The 13,150-nt window shown below is 40.7% G+C and overlaps 1 protein-coding gene across 3 annotated transcripts in view; it reads left to right on the forward strand.

The window, feature by feature from the left end:
- alcamb (activated leukocyte cell adhesion molecule b) overlaps positions 1-13,150 on the forward strand; it is a 49,378-nt gene that overhangs the window by 27,532 nt on the left and 8,696 nt on the right. For all 3 annotated transcript variants that reach the window (XM_077541661.1, XM_077541662.1, XM_077541663.1), the window contains 9 exons: positions 7,982-8,088; positions 8,281-8,497; positions 9,470-9,534; positions 9,906-9,993; positions 11,116-11,289; positions 12,166-12,290; positions 12,376-12,508; positions 12,780-12,892; positions 12,980-13,106. In XM_077541661.1, the coding sequence (XP_077397787.1) occupies positions 7,982-8,088; positions 8,281-8,497; positions 9,470-9,534; positions 9,906-9,993; positions 11,116-11,289; positions 12,166-12,290; positions 12,376-12,508; positions 12,780-12,892; positions 12,980-13,106 (1,149 nt within the window). The remainder of the gene's footprint in view (positions 1-7,981; positions 8,089-8,280; positions 8,498-9,469; positions 9,535-9,905; positions 9,994-11,115; positions 11,290-12,165; positions 12,291-12,375; positions 12,509-12,779; positions 12,893-12,979; positions 13,107-13,150) is intronic.

Genomic DNA, 13,150 nt, shown 5'->3' on the forward strand with positions numbered 1-13,150 from the left:
ATATATTTGGAAGTATTTTGAAGAAGCAAGGCCTGACAAACTTTGCTTAACATACAACATTACAGTGATGGCTTTCTAATGATAGATTTACATTGCTGGCGCTAGGGCTGGGTATTAACTCTAATTTCCGTAATCGATTTGATTTCCCTTCACAAGAATTCAGTTTGATTTGATTTTTTCCGATTCGATTCACTTAAACTTAATCCCATATCGATTAATTATGGCACATAAATTCTTCATAAATGTCAAGGACATGATAAAAACTCCACAAATACAAAATTCCCAAATAACTAGCCAAATGATTTTATTTAGTAATGGAAGGAACGCATGTTCTAATCACTTAAGTTTTACACAAAAATTGAAATCAGCCAGGATGAGAAAATATTTTCAGAATTCTAATTTAAATACAAATTGAAAAGATTCTGAATCGTCTTAAAGTGCAATAAGTCGTGTCTTTCATGAATGTAAGAAAATGTTTTTAAATTTCAAGAAAACAGTAAGATAAAAAAAGACCTTTTAAAAGGGAAAAAGAGATATTAAAATAAAAAATTCATGGTTTTAATCGATATCGGGCTTGAAAAGGAAAATTGATTTGATATCGATTATTGCGCTAAAATTGTCCGGTAGCAGTTGTTTGTATTCTATGTTGTTGTCAGTAGATAATTTTTGTTTAATGAAACACCTTTTCTTTTTTTTCTGTTGGCCAAAACTAACTGCTATGTGAATGATGAATTCATTTTCAAGTTGGAGCTCCCAGCAGGATATCTTGCGCATATTATGAGTTGCAGGCGGGAAGATAATGTGTCCCGAAGTGTGAAAGAGAGACTAATTTATCACTCGCAATATATTTTTTGCATCGCATGGCTGTGCATCAGTTCGGCATGATACCCATGTCAGACCATATCAGACTTTCTCGCCATAAAGCTAATAAATGTGTTGGGCTTCGGACAATATTTCTCATGGAACTTCTAGATAAGAAGTGGCAGAGAGTGGCTTACTTATTAGTGGAAAGAATAGCGCGACTTAGTTCAGCTGGCCTTCAGACAGAGCCTGTAGGAGGAAAGTCCTCATAAAATGGAACCTTTGTCTCTCATCTCTTGACACACAAACGGACCTTTTTTCACATGATTCCCTCTAAAAGGACCCTTATGAAGGTCACGGAGATGCAGGGCAACATCTTTAGGAGGCCAGGTCACTCTGCCCTACAACAGATGGTGCAGCTGGAGAAACGGCCTGGAATCCTTACACTGTACAATCCACTTCTCATGATTTGCCACCTGGTTACTTCCCAGTGCACAGCCTCTTCAGTGCATTTAGAAAGTGTCTTTCTCTTCCAGTACGTTGCTCTTGATAACAGAAACAGCCCATCAAATATTCTTACTAATGAGAAATGAGATTGATTAATTGCTTGTTAAGAATTAGGTCAATTTTGCAGAATGGTCATTTAATGACATGAACCAACATCAGCTCATGTAAAATTAAGATAGTGAGACATATTTGTTTTTGTTTTCAAATATAGTTTTAAATACTTATCAAAAGTTTGGGGAGAAGCTGTCCAATACCCAGCTGTACTTTTTTTTTTTAGTTGTTGTTGGTAAGAAAAAGACATTTAAAAGCATGTGTTGTGAGATTTGTGCTCTGCGTGAGATAGCGACAATTTATGGTAATGTCTGCTCATTTTCATGTGCAGCAACAGTAATGTTAGCAGTTAGGAAGTGTGCTCGTGTTAACACTAGGGGTGTTCCATATCATGTCGTCTGAAATATTACCGGTGTAGTTTTTTGGGTGATAAAAATTTGAAATATCGCGAAAGTGACGTGATATATTATGAGTTGTGAATGTGTAACATTATACGTCTTCGTGTTATTTTGGACGTACACGCGTCGTTCGCTGCTGCAGAAAAAAACAATGTCGGAGTGTGTGAGGCTGCAAGAGGTGCAGCCAGTTCTGTCGCGTCTTTGGCAAAGTGGGAGTTAGCTTCGTCGTGTGGGGGATGTTTTGACATGTTCACTGCATGCCGATCTAAGATATTCTATTGGCCCTTGAATGCTCCAAACCAATGGCAGGACAGCTTTTTTATGTTGAGAAAAAAACCTTAGATATCGGTATGGTATCGGCATCAGCCTATACTGCAAAGCTGGGTATCGGAATCGGTATCGGGAGCCAAAAAACGGTATCGGAACAACACTAATGTTATACATAAAATATTAGTTGTCCTTTTGCATTTGTTTATGGACCCGTGTTAGTTAGATTTTAACTCGTTGGCTCGATGTTGGCATTAGATGTACTTACTTACTTACCGTACTTTGTATCGGCAATTAAACTTGTACATCTACTTGGCATGTGAATGTGGTATTAACGGTAAGATTTTTAGTTAAAGGTCAAAGTAAAACTTTATGCTTTAAAGCAGGAGTTCCCAAGCTTTTGCGGCTAAGTGATAAATAAATATACAATGAATTGCTATAACATCGACGTGCACATATAAACTACTGATAAAGAACACAACAGACTTAATTTACCAGGGCAAACATGAATCAAAAAGACCTTCGCCAGGAAAATGTGTGCCTGCTTGACAATCAATAAAACAGTTTACAGCCTTTTACTCTTCACTGGCACACTAATAAAAAGTGACCCGGTCCCAACCCAAAGGCTGCTTTAAAAGAAAGTTAGTTGTGTGAACCTGGGGTAAAGTTTTGGCTATATATTATTTCCATCTGTCCTTTAAAGTCTTGGAAAACTAACTGTATGCTGTGCAGCCATACTGAAAGCTTGCGCGCTGTTCGCCTTGGACATGAGTTTTTTTTTTTTTTTTTTTATACAGAATTGGACACCATTAGCGTGATGCTGTGATGACAGTGATGGGTCATTACGGAGGGCTTTGTAAAAGCAAAATTATAGCGCAGCACGAATTTGACATTCCATCCCATTTCATGGAGCAAGATGAAAGAAGCATAATGCTTCAACGACGTGATTGCAGCCCGTCCCCTAGTCAGGATGTAGCTGTTTGTCGAAATCGCTTCAACAAGTACAAACTCAATATTATACACACACAGTCAATAACACAGTCTGTATGCACCAATGGAGGGAGCTCATTAAATGCCAGCCACGGGGATGCTTCGGGGACCCTGGTAGCACCATTTTCCCAAATCATGCCACATCTTCCTGTGGGACTACAGCTTTTTTGCATGACAACAGATGAATTATGAAATGCTCATTTCATTCGACTCACATAAACATTAGGCACACACCTGCATGATCTAATACGATCTAAAGCAGCAGGCAAAATTCTGCATTACTATCACAAATAAAGTGGCATCAAGGTCAAACAGCACTGAGTTTCACACCTGCCAGAATTTTCTCATTTAAAAAAAAATCTTGCATTATTCACTTCGAAATTAAGTACTGTGTTAGGGGTGAAAAAATATTTTTTTGCAATATAAACAAGAGTAGCAAAAGTTCTGTGACCCGTGTCCCACTATAATGAAAACTATAAAAAGAAGAAAAAAACAAGTTTTATAGTGAGACGCTGCAGATTAACTACAACCTCTTTCACATGGATAGCCACTGAAGCGGCATATTGCCCACCACTGTGTGCTTTCAACACAGCAGAGTGGGGAAAATTCCCTTTCACACTGTCGCTGTTCTACGTCTGTTATGGCTCGGATGCAAACTCAGAAGGTAGACAATCATTAGGTCCCCTTATTTAGTGTCGTTGCTGTTTACACAAAAATGATTTCTTTTTTTAAAAGACATCTTGCTTGAGTTACAAAAGACTGCGTCGTTAAAGTTAGTGTTATACCTTTATTGCTATCATTTACTGTTGTGCACCAACATCAGCAAAACTCCTCCCCGTAAAGTGTAATGTTCAATCACATATTTTATTTACTAAAAAATAAATAAATAAATTACGTCAGCTTTAAGACAGCAGTGCCCATCAAAATCTGCCCTCAAGCTGTGCCTCCGAAAGAGAAAACACTTTAATTTAATAAAAGCTATATAAACTGTGGTTATGTCATCTTCCCAAACTGTATTTTAAAGGTCTAATAGCCATGAGTGATAGAATAAAAAATTGCTGTCAAGCATAAGATTGGGTCATAATTTATAAAAGTAACATACCACCTAGGAACTTAACATTAAATATGGATTTGAGAAAAACAAAATATGAAACTGACCGTATTTGGAGGTTTCCGCCTGACAGCGAGAATATAAGACTGAATCAACAGTGCCTCTGCTGGTTGTAGCCAATTTAGTGAGGCCCATTTTCCCTCATGTGCTTAAAAGTTACTCAACAATCAATGGAAATAATTATTGGTTATCATTAATTTTACCCATCCTTAGATTTGAGTGACTGCACCACTGCAAACTACAACCAGGCCATTTGTTTGTATTTCATCTTATGGGATGTGCAGTTGTGCACTGTCCGGGCCAGTGAGTTCATTTACAAAAAGATTTAAAAAAAAAAAAAAACAAAAAAAAACAGTGCATTACAGAAGGCTCCTTATCAGAGCACCGTTCATTAGACACTGCAAGCCTTTTCCCAAGTGGTATCGATCCAACTGAAGTGGTCCTTTTTGCCCCCTCACCACTGTTCCGCTGCTGGAACGAGGCTATTTGCCATCCTGTCTTTGTGGACATGCGCCATGGGACCTCCATTCAATGCGCAACCCTCATTTTCAGTACTTAATAAGTTTGGACCCGCTCTTTCTTGTGCCACTGAATGACGTGCGCTCACACAAGTGGGGATTGAGGGGGGTTTAAAGTGGCTATGGAGGGATGCGGCGATGAATGTGTGTGTGGAGAGACTGCTGATTTCCCTGGGTGAGCTTATAGCCTAGTTGTCACCCCACCCCGTCTCCCGCCTGTTACGGAGGCGCCTTAAACAGGAACATGAAAGCATCTCCTGTTGCGCCGCCTCCTGTCACTATCGCTCACCTGTTGACCCCTAGATTTACTCCTTGCCGCCATCTTGGTGTCCACTTGGAACATTCCCACCAGAGCCAAACATTCCCATCCGAGGTCAAAGGGCTAATGTTTTTAATAAATTACACTTGATGACACATAAAGGAGTGCGGTTTGATTCAAACTCGGGTTGTTGCCTTTGAGACAGCTGCTCATGCATGTGTATGTGTTCGCAAAGTGAAGTCACACAGATCACCTACTTTTGTTGAGAAGGATTACCTTATCTCTGATGGCGGCGGCGGCGCTATCGTAGTCTCCAACGTGCGATTAGCTGTCATTGTGTAACAATGCAATCTGCACCGATAAGGACCTATTTCTTAAATTCACTTTCGAAATGATCTCAGAGTGGCTGAACACGGCTTTATTTGAATACTCCAAAAAATAAAAAATAATTGGAAATGCAAAGGGTCTTATATCAGGTGTAACTATTTAAATGTTGCAAGATGTGTGAGGGAGTTTGCATGTTCTCCCTGTGCCTGCGTGGGTCTTCTCCGGGTCTCCATGGAGACGCTAACATCCGTTGACAAAAAATGCCACTTTGGTGTGGAACCGTTCCGGTGGAAAAGTGCCATATATCTTTGTATGTAAATTGTAGTCCGCGCGGTGTATGCTGTGCCGATCAGGAAGTAGCCAAGCCAACCAATCACATTGTTTTAAACATACTGCAGAGGGAGCATTAATTGCACTCGCGCTGTGCGAGCAGTATTTTTTTTTTCACCAGCACGCACTGAAAGTTGCCCACATTTGCGAGTGAAATGCTCGCACTGTCGAGCCCTGCAGTGAAAATGGCTGTGAGTGAATGAGTTAAACTCGAGTTTCACTTGAAGTGCTACCATTGTTTCCTTGAATTTGACCTTGGAAAAATTGTAGAAAGCAGTTCCCTAATCCAGAACATGCACAACTATTTCAAAATGTAGCAGCATTCTTGCATCCTTATACGTAGGATGTCTCCTTTAACTCGAAAAGCCCCTTGAAGCACGAGAGCCACTTTCGTTGCTTTTGCATTGACACAAAACGACAAAAATAAGTGTCCTCTGGCGCCAGCCTAATGCTCTCGCACACACATAAACCTTAACTCTGCGAAACTTAAGGTAAAATGTCGCACCTTCCCTGAATCATTTTGTCCCATTTTGTTTCATCATTTTTTTTCACCTGCATATCTTACTTTCCTGTGTTTTGTTTGCTTTTCCCACCTTATTTGTCTGCACACCTGCAGCTTATCAGGCTAGTCGGCCCTGCCCCGCCCCTCTGCTCCTGTAGCCAATCAGCTGCTTCTCCTCACACGCTGCTTTTGAATTGAATGCCTTGTTTGCTTTGTTCTACAGAAGGGTCTGCTCACTTTGTTTCCTCATTGTGCAAATGTGAACTCAGGAAGGGTTTGCTTCCTTTGTTGTTTTCCCCCTCATGCCTGAATAGCAGCAGACCTATAATCAACCCGACACCATGCAGCGTTTCTGTGTATTAAATTGTGAAAGTATTTGTGTGGTCCATGTGCTTAAATGCCACCAAACCTCATTTTAAATGCAGGTATTGTATCTAGATACGCCAACTCCTGCTGGAAGGTTTTTGTGCATGTATTAAATATATTCCTACTATTATTTAAGGCGCTCAAACAAGCACAGATATCACACTTCAAAATGCCAACAACACTTGTAGAAATATTAGATGTCAATGGAATATTGCGTAAAATAACGATTGTTCAATGTAGAGCTATATCTTGTTTTTTTTTTGTCTGAAGTGGTCCAAACTTTGGACATTCTCTGTTTTTTATCGACTGTTTCCTCTTGACTTGCCACCACTGCGCCAATTTATTTGTACATGCAGTGCTGCTTGCATGCCCTGTAGTATTGTCTACAAAGCTTGAACGCCAGAGATTTTGTTTCAAAATTTGAATTATTCAAGTTATTTGATTTATGGTTTCAGCCCTCCATATTCATTGTAAAATTGCAACATTATTTGTACATTTTGACTTTTTTCACATAGTTTTAGACTTTTACTTCATAATACATCTTTTTTTGTGCCTAATTGTAGACCTGTCATATATTTCTACATATGAGTAAAAAGAGTTAATTGAGTTGAATTGACTGTCTCATTAATATAATTAAATGAATGATGCAATGTTTTAATGTCATAATGTTTATATGTTGTAAAGTAATGTTTATATGTCCTCTTTGCAAACAAATACACCAGCAAGGTTGTTGCTGCGGCCTCCTTGCACACAACCTGTAACCATAATGATTACAACAATTTAAACAAGTTTCAAATGTGAATAGTGACACAAATTCACTTATCTGCTTAAGGTCTGCTGCCTTACAACACAGGAAGCGGACGTATAAAGAGTTTAGCATCTGTTTCTTTTTTACTTGAATACAATGCAACGTGATGAATAACAGCCAACTCTGTAATGTGACTTTAGCTTCCTCTTAGTGCAAGGACATTACTCTTCTGGTAGAACGCATTTGGGAACGACTCTGTCCTCTTAGGTTTGACTTAAGTGCTGATGAGGTGTTTCATATTCAAGCTTTAGCTGCCTGTCAACTGCTGACAGCCACTTGTGCGCACATCGCCAGCTCCGATAGTCCTCACACTTGGTCCACATGAAGAAGCTAAATAGAATAAGAGCTCATTATTAGTCGGACCATGGTAGCATCTCTTTCTCTGCAGCCTTGTACCTCTTAACCCTCATTGCATCACGTCGACGGCCGCGCCTCTCGCCCTCCTTTGGAGCACTTTGTCTCCAGGTCGATGTTGTGAATGAAATTTAGGCCAAGAGGTTTTTTGTTTGTTTATCTGAGGGAGTTGTTTAATTATTAGAGCTGTACACTTGAGTCAAGCATTAAGCAAAGTGATATGATATTGATTATTAAATATATAGAGAAGGGGCTGGGAATGTAGGATGGATACATATATATTTATATGTATTTATTTGATTGTGCATCGTTAATTTAGAATACTTATGCCTTTAATTATTCATTAAAAAAAAACAAAAAAAAACGTGCCCCTTGCTGTGGTGTCTTCACAGTGAGTGGCCTGGAGACGGTGGTAGGCCTGTACGGCCAAACACTGGAGATTCCGTGCAACAAAGGAGCCGTGAAGGCGGAAGATGCTCTGCTGACAAAGTGGAAATATGTAAGTCGGTGCGGAGGTCAATGGATTCAAAAGGGTGATGTCCGTCTGACACCGAGCTTCTGACACCCATTTATCATGTCTGAGCCACGCCCAGTCTGAGTGCATTTGCTGTGCACCAGAGCGTGCGTCTGTTCCTCAATGTGACAGAGTGTGTGTGTGTTTCTTTGTGTTTTTGCAACAAATCCTCTCCAGGACAAAGGGAATGGACGTTCGGGAGACCTGCTGGTCAGACAGAAAACGGAAAGCGTCTCCATTAGCGCCACTGATGACTACAAGGGCCGCATCAACATGGCCGCCAACTCCAGTCTCCTGCTGTCTGGCACCAAGCTGAGCGACCAGCGTACTTTCACCTGCATGATTGTGGTTGGCACAGACATCCGGGAGTACCCAGTCGACGTGGTCGTCTACAGTGAGTGGAGTGTAGAGTTGTGAAATTCCGGGAGTGTTCAAAATTGGAAACTTTGGCGGGATTTAAAAAAAAAATGAAGCTCAACTTTTAACAGTCAAATTATGGCTGAAAGGAACAATCCATTAACTGTAATAATTTGATTATAGAACAAAAGTCGAAGCAACATCTTTGTCCTGAAACTGTGTCTGTTTTTCCAAATTACAAATGTTGCTTTAGACTTGCACACCACTTTGTGTAGGAAAAAATGTGTATCATGTCTAATAAAGAGAGAATGTCCAAAGTTTTGGATCCTTTCACACTTGAAAAAGAATCAGCAACACAATGTTAGCTAATTTAATATAGCTTTCCGATGCTAGTTAGAGCATATTGTAATGCCTCCCAAGAGGTCAAAGATTGACACAGCTTTGTCATTTTATAACGTTAAAGCAATTATATCTGAACACGAAGGGTGGGATACTGGATGGAATAATTGATTCTCTCAATTTGACTTTTAAATGCCTCAACTTAAGAACTTAAGTTTTACGAGTTACGAGCTTTTGTCTAGTCGATTTTATTATGTTTTATTTATTTAATTATTTATTTATTTATTTTATTTTTTTATTTTTGGCTTGGTGTTGGAAGCCAACATTCGAGGTAAAAGCTAGTTTTAAGTACAAATTAAAGGGAAAAAAATTAAGAGCAGTTGATGTATTTTATTGTCCTTGCATGTGGGCAATGAGAGTAGGCTATTTTGAATGGATGCCTGCTAATAAGAAAACAATAAATGTTAATATTTATGCCTGAATGTGACAGCTTTCCATGAAATGACCCTTATGGAAAAGGTTGCAATTTTGAATAGTTCCAAAATGTATATAAATATGTTGTGAATTTAAAGAAAAATTTCCAGCCGTTTGTAACCATCTGGAGTGCATGCCTCTGCACTTTCTAATACCACTCAGATCATTAATATATTTATAATTGTGTGTATTGCAGAGGCACCCGCAGGTGTGGAGATTTCTGACAAGGCACAAGAGCTGGAGATCGGCAAACTTACAAAGGTGTGTTGTTTTTTTCCCTGTGTGTGATACAAACGTTACTTATACCGATATATTTTTTTTTACGAAACTTCAAGGGAAACCCCCTCTCCTGAGGCGTAGAAGCGACCATGTTACGACAGTAATGAGTCCTTTTGAAGTGGCGCTCATGAATTAGTAACAAGTACACCCCTCGCTGCTGCAATTAGAATACCCATAGGACCGGAGAGGAGTCTTTGGGCATTTCACGGTCTGTTGCGTAGAATATCCTCAAGCCATCAGGTGGAGGCGGGGTTGCTTTTACTGATATTTGGTCCATTTTAAACAATGACTTTTGAAGCTTTTTTTTTTTTTTTTTTTTCTTTTATAAGGATTTTGGTCATTTTGTTCCACAGCTGGCTACATGTGTCGTGAAAGACTCCAATCCGGCAGCCAACATCACATGGCTGAAGAACAACAAACCTTTGGTGGATGGCGGGAAAGGTTTGTTATTTTATTGCAAAACTCATACTCGTAGGATGTGCTCTCCAATTAGAAATATCATAAAAGACATGTATTGGTTTTCTCTCTAGTTTGTATTTGCGTTTATGGTCATTTGCCTTTAAACATCCTCGGCAACAACAAATAATTGATCCCACTTTTAACTGCACATAGTCAGCTATGTGGGTAATACCGTACCCCTTTTGACTCAGTAAATTATTGGTACCTGGTCTCAGGGTGCCAAACAGACACCATAAGAGAGAAAGCAAGCATTTCTAATCACTAATTGGTCAATAATGTTGTCCTTTTTCTGTCATTGTATTATTTGAGGACACCTGGTGAGAAATAAATGACTATAATAAACTCACATACTGCATGAATAGGTGCGTTTCCATGACGCTCAGTTTGATGCAAAAGGCAAGTTTTGCAAAAGCAAGCTGGTAATGGAAACACTGTATTTGCAAAAAAAAACAAAAAAAAACTCTCAAATATCGCAAAAAAAAAATTTTTTGCGCTCTCATGAGGTGGTTTTTGAGACGTGTCGAAATAGAAGTATTTCGCAAAAGTGTAATGGAAACACTTTTTGTGCATTCGGAGTCATGTGACACCTGCCCGGTGACGGAGGAAAGGAATTGTATTGTACTCATCAGTCACCACATTTTACTGTAGTGATCTTGCAAGTCCAGGCTCCGGCCTTCCTGGGTGGAGTTTGCATGTTCTCCGGTCTCCTCCCACATTCCAATGACATGCATGGTATGTTAATTGGGCGCTCCGAATTGTCTCTAGGTGTGCTTGTGTGTGTGGATGGATGGATGGATGGATGGATGGATGGATTGATGGATTCAATATTGAATCCAGGAGACCCTCATTCTTCATCGTTGTTTGTTTGTGTATATGGTCGACTTGACCGATGCATTCAATGCCGCATGGAAAACTCACTGTCCTAGAGTCTTTTCATCCTAGTCCGGAGTTCTTTGTGAAGTCTATTTGTAGCAGACATTAAAAGAGAAAGAGTCAACAGAAATTCCACGCGGGGCTTACATTGCAGTAAATTTGTGTTTGGGTCTGGCGACTCTGTGCGTGTGGGGGGCCTTCTGACAGCTTGTTGTTTGTTTATCGGCGCAGACGTTTCCATCCGAGCCTCGGTGCAGGTGGACCCCGTGAGCGGCCTATCGAGCACCTCTTCCATACTGGAGTACTCTGCTACGAAGGAGGACGCCGACGCCCTGTTCTCATGCAGCGCTCAGCACAACGTTGGCAAGGAGCTGGCGTCGTCTGCGCTCACTTTCACCATCACGTGTGAGTCAACTAACTCCTTTTCGACGCAAAATTTGAGAAATGTTTCTTTGAGTTTCATCATTGCAGACTTTGAAACAATTCTGACTTGTGTTTACCTCCCTTGACTGAAAAAAAAAAAAATCTTCTTTCTTTCTTTCTTTTTTTTTTTTACAACCCAGATCTGTTATGCAGGTTATCTGAAAAACAAAAAAAAACTCGAGACTGTTGGTCTTTAGTGTTGCAAGCATGAGCGGTGAAACGGGATTAATGCAGAAGCAGCATTAAATATTGAAACTGCTTGCTCGGCGTGGCCTCCAAATAAGCTGGTGCACTTTTACGCGAGGGAGGCCAACAGTTTGTCAAAGACACAGCACAAACTGAATTAAACTTCGTGTTTTTAAATAATTTTTTGGCCAACAGCTACCATTAAGCATGATTTGCTTTGTGTCTATTTGAACCTTGCAAATGTTGAGAATCATTAATTTTAAAAACCCACTGTTATTCTTTGCTTAAAAGCGCCAATCTCGCTTAATAATTAAAGTTCTGTCCAAGAACAAAATATGTGTGGACTTTTTCCACTGTTACAGAGAACCCCTTTTATGGAATGGCATACACTCCAGATCTCCATATATATCTGCGATATAAAGACCATATTTAGTACCACGTTTAAACTTACCACCAGTCAACCAGTCCAGTCCAAGGTGTCCCCCGCCTACTGCCCAGAGCCAGCTGAGAGAGGCGCCAGCTCCCCCCGCGACCCTTGTGAGGAATAAGCGGTCAAGAAAATGGATGGATGGATGGAATATTAGTAGCACCACTCCATACGATGCCGTGCATTTCTAGACTGTAGACCAGTTCCACCATTTGACCGCTTAGTCTTTCCTCTCCTCCCTCCAGACTCCACGGAGAACATCATCCTGCAGGTGATTTCCCCAGAACCTCTACTGGAAGGAGACAACGTGACTCTCAAGTGCGTGGCGGATGGCAACCCGGCCCCAACCAGCTTCAACTTCTACCTTAAGGTAGACTGATGCGTCTGTCGTCTCTCGTGGAGTCGTTAATCAACCAAGCGTCCCATGCTAATCAGAGCCGATTGTGTGTTTGCAGGGTGACGTCGTTCCTGTGAGTGATACGGATGCATACACCCTCACTCACGTCTCGCGTGACGCCACCGGTGAATACCGATGCGCCCTAATTGACAACCCCGCCATGATGGCTTCCAAGAACGTCACAGTCAATTGTAAGACATCACGCTGCGTTTCTCTGAAAAATTGTTCCATCAGAGCTGTCATTTTTCTCCCTGTTTGGAGCTCTCTGCTGTTGCTGTCGAGAGTGAAGTGCGTTTGCCCCGTACTGTTCAGATCTCTCGGTCTCCTCACTTTGTTGTGTCATCCTCCGCTAATAAGCCGCGGCACAGCAAGAGGAGTGTAGTTAATAATAGAAATATCTCGGAGCTTGTCAGAGTTGTGAGTCGTTGTTTCTCCGTCCTCTCACCTCTTTGTCTGTCTTAGACCTAGACATCAATTTAAGCCCTACTGGGAACGTTGTCAAGGCAGCTGGGGAGGCCTTGAAGCTGTCTTTCCAGATCGACTCTTCAGGGGAATCAAAGGTCTCCTGGACCAAGGTAGAAAAAGAAAAAAAAGAAAAAAAACTTTCTGCATCGTAGAATGAGTTTGTTCTTGAAATGAAAAATATTTTTTGCTCTAATCAGGACAATCTCAAGCTGGACAAAGAGCCCAAGTTTAACAAGCTGAAGTACTCGGATTCTGGCCGTTATGAGACTGAAGTGAAGATGGGAGCACTGAGCAAGAAGGCTTCTTTCGACCTGGTTGTTGAAGGTAAAGGCCTCAACACAGCACATACTCTTACACTTACAGGTCTA

This window comes from Festucalex cinctus, chromosome 13 (assembly GCF_051991245.1).
Source record: "Festucalex cinctus isolate MCC-2025b chromosome 13, RoL_Fcin_1.0, whole genome shotgun sequence".
In the NCBI taxonomy this organism is placed as follows: Eukaryota; Metazoa; Chordata; class Actinopteri; order Syngnathiformes; family Syngnathidae; genus Festucalex; species Festucalex cinctus.